The 5,929-nt window shown below is 67.0% G+C and overlaps 1 protein-coding gene across 1 annotated transcript in view; it reads left to right on the top strand.

Annotated features, from left to right (window-relative positions):
* MAST3 (microtubule associated serine/threonine kinase 3) overlaps positions 1-5,929 on the top strand; it is a 28,811-nt gene that overhangs the window by 2,032 nt on the left and 20,850 nt on the right. Inside the window, exon 3 of the mRNA XM_033520092.1 lies at positions 2,719-2,750. Coding sequence (XP_033375983.1) covers positions 2,719-2,750 — 32 coding nt within the window. The remainder of the gene's footprint in view (positions 1-2,718; positions 2,751-5,929) is intronic.

Genomic DNA, 5,929 nt, shown 5'->3' with positions numbered 1-5,929 from the left:
CGGGCGCTGTGGGTGAGAGGTGGGCGCTGTGAGTGAGAGATGGGCGCTCCGGGTGGGAGGTGGGCGTTCGGGGTGAGAGGTGGGTGTTCCGGATGCGGGTCCGCGAGGGGTGGCTGCCGTAAATTGAGCCGTGGGTGCTCCGGGGGTGGGTGTGCAAAGGGTGGGTGCCGTAGGTGGGCAGTGGGTGCTCTGGGTGAGTGTGAAGCGGGTGCTGCGTGTGCAAGAGGTGGGTGCTGCGAGTGGGAGCTGGGTGCTGTGTGTGAGTGTGCAGGAAGCCGGTGCTTCGAGTGGGAGTGGGGGGCTCTGCGTGGGTGTGTGTGAGAGGTGGGCGCTGCGGGGGCCACAGGTGGGTGCTGTGTGTGAGCAGCGTGTGACAGGTGGGACAGGAGCCGGGCACCCCCTCGGGAGCCTGGCAGGGTCTGAGCCCCAGCGATGCCATGGGATGTTGCTGGGGGGTACCCAACTGTGTGGGAGCTCCCGTGGGAGCACCGCGATCCCGCTCCCGATGCCGGTTCGTGCCGAACCGCTGTGCCAGCCCCTCTCTGAGCCCTTCTATTGCCCGGCGTTCCTGCTCCCTTAGGCAGAGGGACACCCATCCTCCTGCCCATCCTGCCCCCGCAGGAGCCCCGGCTCTCTCTGCCGCGCTCGGCGGGGTGATGACCGGGGACCCCCCGGCTCGCAGAGTTGAGTGCTGAACCGGATTTTCCGGGTGACCTGACGCCTCCATCCCCATCTGCAGTATCCGGGGGGCCAGGGCGGAGCTGTCGGGGCGGTTGGAGGATGGCACAGGGCTGCCTTCATCCGAGCTGGCAGCTCCGCGGGCAGCTGCGCTCCGCTGCACGCTCAGCCCGGGAGGGAGCCCTGTGCCGGAGCTGTCTCCCCGCGGATGCGGACGGACAGAGCCATGGCCGCGGGCTGAGGGGCTCTTGGCTGTGGGTGTCGTTCCTGGCAGCCGTGGGGGCCGGCTGAGTGCCCACATGCCCGTGGCAGGAGGGCTGGGAAGGGGCTCCCACCAGGGACCTAGTCCCAAAGCCTAAGCAGCAGTGCTGTCCCCAGTGCAGCCCCAATGTTGTCCCCGATTCTGTCCCTGATGCCATCCCTAATGCCACCACTGATGCCATCCTCGGTGCTGTCCCCGCTGCGGTCCCTAATGCTGTCCTCACAGGGATCAGCTGATGGTTAATCCTGGCTGCCACTGGACCTGCTGAAGGGAGATGCACAGGTGGATCAGGCACCCTGTGGGAGCTGGCTCTGTGACACTATCCCACATGGGTCCTCAGGGCCATCGGGGGATGCTCTGGGTGTCCCTGGGGACTCAGAGAGGCCGGAGAGCCCCTGGCAGTGGAGGGAACTGGGTTCTCTGTACTCTGGCACCCTTAGATGTGTGTGGGTGAGCACGGGGGACACTCCTCTGTCCCACTGCTCCATCTGCACACGGCTGAGCAGTAAAACCCTCAGCGTGACCCTCCTCTGCCTCCTCCCCTGCACAGGGGCTGCTGGCCAGCAGCGGCACAGCTCCGGGTGTGGGTGGGGATCCGGGCTGGGTGACAGCAGGGCTGGGTGAGGGTGCTGGGGGCTTCCACTCCATGTAAGGACCCTGTATCCCCTTATCCCACGGGCCTGGGCTCAGCCCGTGCTGGCTGCACAGTGACAGCCACCGCCACGCCGTGTCCCCTGTCCCGGCACCCACAGACGTGTCCCGTGGCACCCGGGGCAGACACACACCCGTGGGCCCCGAGGCTGCCGAGTCCCTGTGCACCCAGGCATGATGTCACCCGTTGCCATGGCAATGCTGCTGCATCACTGCGTTGCAGCGAGCCCCAATCCCGGGATTTCCACAGGGGCTGTGTGGCGTGGGCAGTGGGATGGGGCATGGGTACCCCGGGGATTGGGGAGTGTATGGGTGCTGCTGGGGGGCCCCCAGATGGGTGGCAGCAGCTCCAGCCCACAGGGGTCCATGCCTGTGACAAAAATGGGTCGGGGGTGCTCAGGGGTACGGGACCGGTGGGCACAGGGTCAGGACAATGATGGGGCATTAACCAGAACTTGCAGCTGCCACACGTCCCTGCATCCCACGGTGTGCCAGGGCACACACACCGGCCTGTCCACACTGTGCCACTCACTGTGTGCTGGGGGAATCTGTGACGCTCTGTGGGGTGACAGGTGGCACAAGAGTGGGCACCAGAGCAGAGATGGAGCTGGATGGTGCCCAACGCACCAGGAGGGTGGCACTGGCCTGGGTTCCTGTCCCCAGCTGCCCTTTGGCCCATTGCACCACCTGCGAGCAAACAGTTCTCACAAGAAATATTCCCAGAGGCTGGAAAAATAACTGACGTAGGAGCTGCTCCCCTCTCCCAGGGTGGGGGTGACGAGGTGGGGACAGGGTGAAGTTCCCGTCCTGGGGCCATGCTCCAGCTGGGCTCATGGGTACTGCTCCCACTGCACTGCCCTCGTGCCATGGCTCCTGGGCCTGGCCATGGGGCCACCAGCCCTGGGGACACTGGAAGATGTCCCCTTGTGCTGGCCCGGGGAGGGTGGTTTGTCACCCTCACCCTGGGCACTGTGAGTGTCACCGGTGCTGCGGTGACAGCTGGATGTGGCAGTGGGGGCTCTGGCAGGTGTGCAGATCTGGCTGGCAGGAGTGGGGGTCCTGCAGGTGGGCACCCCCCAACCCCCAGGGCCACACTCTGACCCCACCTCGTGCTTGTCTCGTTGCAGAAGGAGCTGAGCCTGCCGCGCCGAGGAAGAGCGTAAGTCCCTGAGCTGGGCCACCCAGGGCGTGGGGTGGGGTGTCACTGGGAGGGTCACACTTGGGGACACAGCACTGGCACCATGGGTGGCAGCAGGGATGGCTGATAAACGGCACCAGGCCTTGTTGTCCCCAAATCTGGAGTGGCAACATCATGTTCTCTGGCACTGAGGGACCTGACTGCGCATCTCCGGGGGTGTACTGGGATGTGCTGGGGTGTACTGGGGTGTATTGGGGTGTTCTAAGCAGTGCTGGGATGTGTTGGGGTGTACTGGGGTGTGGTAGGAGGCTGCTGCAGAGCTGCCCCTGTGCTGGGGCCGTGCTGGGGATGTGTGGCAGGAGCACTGGGGCTGGCTTGGGGAGGCACTGCGGCCATACCGGCACGGCTGGGGCTGTACCGGGGCCGTGCTGGGGCTGTACCGGGGCCGTGCTGGGGCTGTACCGGGGCCGTGCTGGGCTTGCGGTGTCTCAGCAGTGGCAGCGCCCCGGCACATCCCGGGAGCGGTGCGGATCGGGGCCGCCGCTGCAGCGGGTGGGCCGGGTCTGTGCGCGGGGCCGGGGGCTGCCGTGCCGTGCCGTGCCGTGCCGTGCCGTGCCGTGCCGTGCCGTGCCGTGCCGTGCCGTGCCGTGCCGTGCCGTGCCCAGCCGCGGGGGCGGGCCCGGGCCCGGCGGACCGAGCAGGGAGCTCCGTCGGGGCCGCCGGTGCCGCCCGCCCGCGGGAGCCGCCCAGCGCGGGGGCAGCCGGTGCGGCGGGAGCGGAGCGGGAACGGGAACGGGAACGGGAACGGGAACGGGAGAGGGAGCGGAGCGGGGCGGCGGCGGCGGCAGCATGAAGTCGCGTCGGGACAGGCTGAAGATCCCCTCCCTGACCTTGGAGTGAGTCGGAGCCGGGGCGGGGCGCGCCGGTACCGGCATCGGCACCAGGGGAGGGCGGCGGGACCCCGGGCCATCCCCGTCCCGCTGCTTCCCTGTCCCGGCACCTGCCCCATCCTGGCCCATTCCTATCCCGCTGCATCCCCACCCCCGGGCCGCAGGTCCTGGTCCTTCCTCCCGCAGTCGCAGCCCCGGAGCCTCCCGGTGACAGCCCCCGCGACAGCGCCAGGCCACCCGCTGTCTTTCCCAGCCACAGCCTTAGACCCTGCAGTGTTCCTGCTGTCCTCTGCCCTCCCCCTCCAGCTCTGCCTCACTTTCCTTCCCTGACCCCCCCAGCCCATGTCCCCTCCGCTCTGGGCCCCCGGTCCCCCGCCAGACCCAGGGGACGGTGGCACCGAGGGGCCACCAGCGCCATCCATCACCCGCTGACACCGCGCCGGCACGTCTTGCCTTGCAGCTTGTCTCCGAGCAGCCAGAGCCCGACTCTGCTGAGCCCCTGCAGCCCCTGCAGCCCCTGCAGCCCCTTACTAACCCTGCACCCCTGGAGGTAAGACCCCCCAAACCCTCCCTGGGAACTGTGGCCACCTGCTCCAGGGAATGAGGGGGGAGAGGTGGAAACGGGGACAGAAAGGTTGGTCCCCTCCACCAGGGATGTCCTGGAGCACCCCGAAAGGGAATGACTGTCTTTGGGATACATGGAGTTCGGTGGCTGGGGTCTGCACACCCCAAAACCAGTCTGACTGTCCTGCTGGCTTTGTTCTGCTACTGACTGGTCCATTTTGGGGAGCCCCAGTGGGAATGTTGTGGCAGCAGCTCAAGCTCAGGCTCTGAGCACCTCTGTTGTGAAGGGGGACTTCGAGAATGGCCAAGGGCAGGGCACTGCCATAGGAGCAGGGTGGGAGCGGGGATGGTGCCTGGAAAACCTCCTTTGTCACCTTTTCTGCTCCGCCGTGGGTTGAAGGTGAAGAGAGGCTGCTCTGGGGGAGGGAGTCCCTCTGTCTTCCCCCAAAATGCCACTAGCCCCTCGTGGTGCCCGGCCGGTGGAGGTGCTGGCCGGGCCCTGTGGCCTGTGCCCGGGGACAAGGTGCAGCAGCTGTGCTGGCACCGGCGGTCACACCCCGCCCTGTGGCACCCGCGGCACGGAGCTGCACCTGCCCGGTGCCTCCGGCGGTGTGCCGGGGAGAGCAGCTGGTGCCGGCAGAGCGGGATCCGGTGGGGAGCTCTGCTGCTGCTCAGCAACAGGCAGAGCCATTTGCGGGCAGGAGGGCAGGAGCTCGGGCGCTGCCCGTGCCCCGCCTGCACACGGGGCCCCGCCTGCTGGACCCCTCTGTTTGCCCGGCCTGGCCACCACTCGCCCCGCAGTGACCGCAGCATGTGGGAAAAGCAGCGTGGCCTTGTGAGTGCTGAGCTGAGGCCTCGTGGAGAGAGTTTTTGGGATGCTCACGGTGGGGATGAGATGGTGACAAGAGGACGGGGACAAGGACAGGCTGTGCTGGTGTCTCATGGCTGCTGGGCAGGACCTAAGGGGAAAGGTGCTGAGCCCCTGGCCGACCCAGCAGCACCAGGATTTCTGGCTGTGGCACTGGCCCGGTGAGTGTGGCGGTACCGTCCACACAGCTCAGGAGGTTCTGGTGGCCCTGGTGTGCCACCACCCAGGAGAACGAGTGTCACTGGGTCTGTGCTGGGATCTCCCCGGCTGAATGGGAAAGCCACCGTGGGTGGGAGGTTTCAGGGCACTGCCAGGATGCTGCAGGGTGGGTGCCCTGGAAGGACACATCCCATGGGTGGTAGGGTGCTCCCAGGAAGCCCCAGGCTTCAGGGCTGCCCCCACTGACTTCAGGGATGATATTTGTGCCCCTCGAATGCATCAGTAGCAGATGTTGAATCTTCATGGTAATCCTGACCCCATTTTGGGGTGCTGCCCCATTTCTATGGTAACCCAAAGCCCATTTTGGGGTGCTGCCCCATCTCTGGGCTAACCCTGATCCCATTTTGGGGTGCTGCCCTGTCTCTATGGCACTCCCGATCTCCTCTTGGGGTGCTCCCCCACCTCCAGGCCAACCCTGACCTTATTTTGGGGTGATGTCCCATCCCTACCATAACCGGTTTGTGCCTCCGCCGCCTTGCCGTGGTAACCCCCCCACCCCCCACTTCCTCTCCTTTGGGGGGTGATCCCCCCATCTCCATGGAAACCCCGACCCCGTTTCGGGGCGCTGCCCGTTTCCATGGTAACCCCGTCGCCGCCGGGCGGGAAGGGGCGGGCGGCAGCGGGAGGCGGCGGCGGGAGGCGGCGGGAGCCCGGCCCCG

Source organism: Parus major, chromosome 28 (assembly GCF_001522545.3).
Source record: "Parus major isolate Abel chromosome 28, Parus_major1.1, whole genome shotgun sequence".
In the NCBI taxonomy this organism is placed as follows: domain Eukaryota; kingdom Metazoa; phylum Chordata; class Aves; order Passeriformes; family Paridae; genus Parus; species Parus major.
This window is presented reverse-complemented; position numbering and strand designations above follow the sequence as displayed.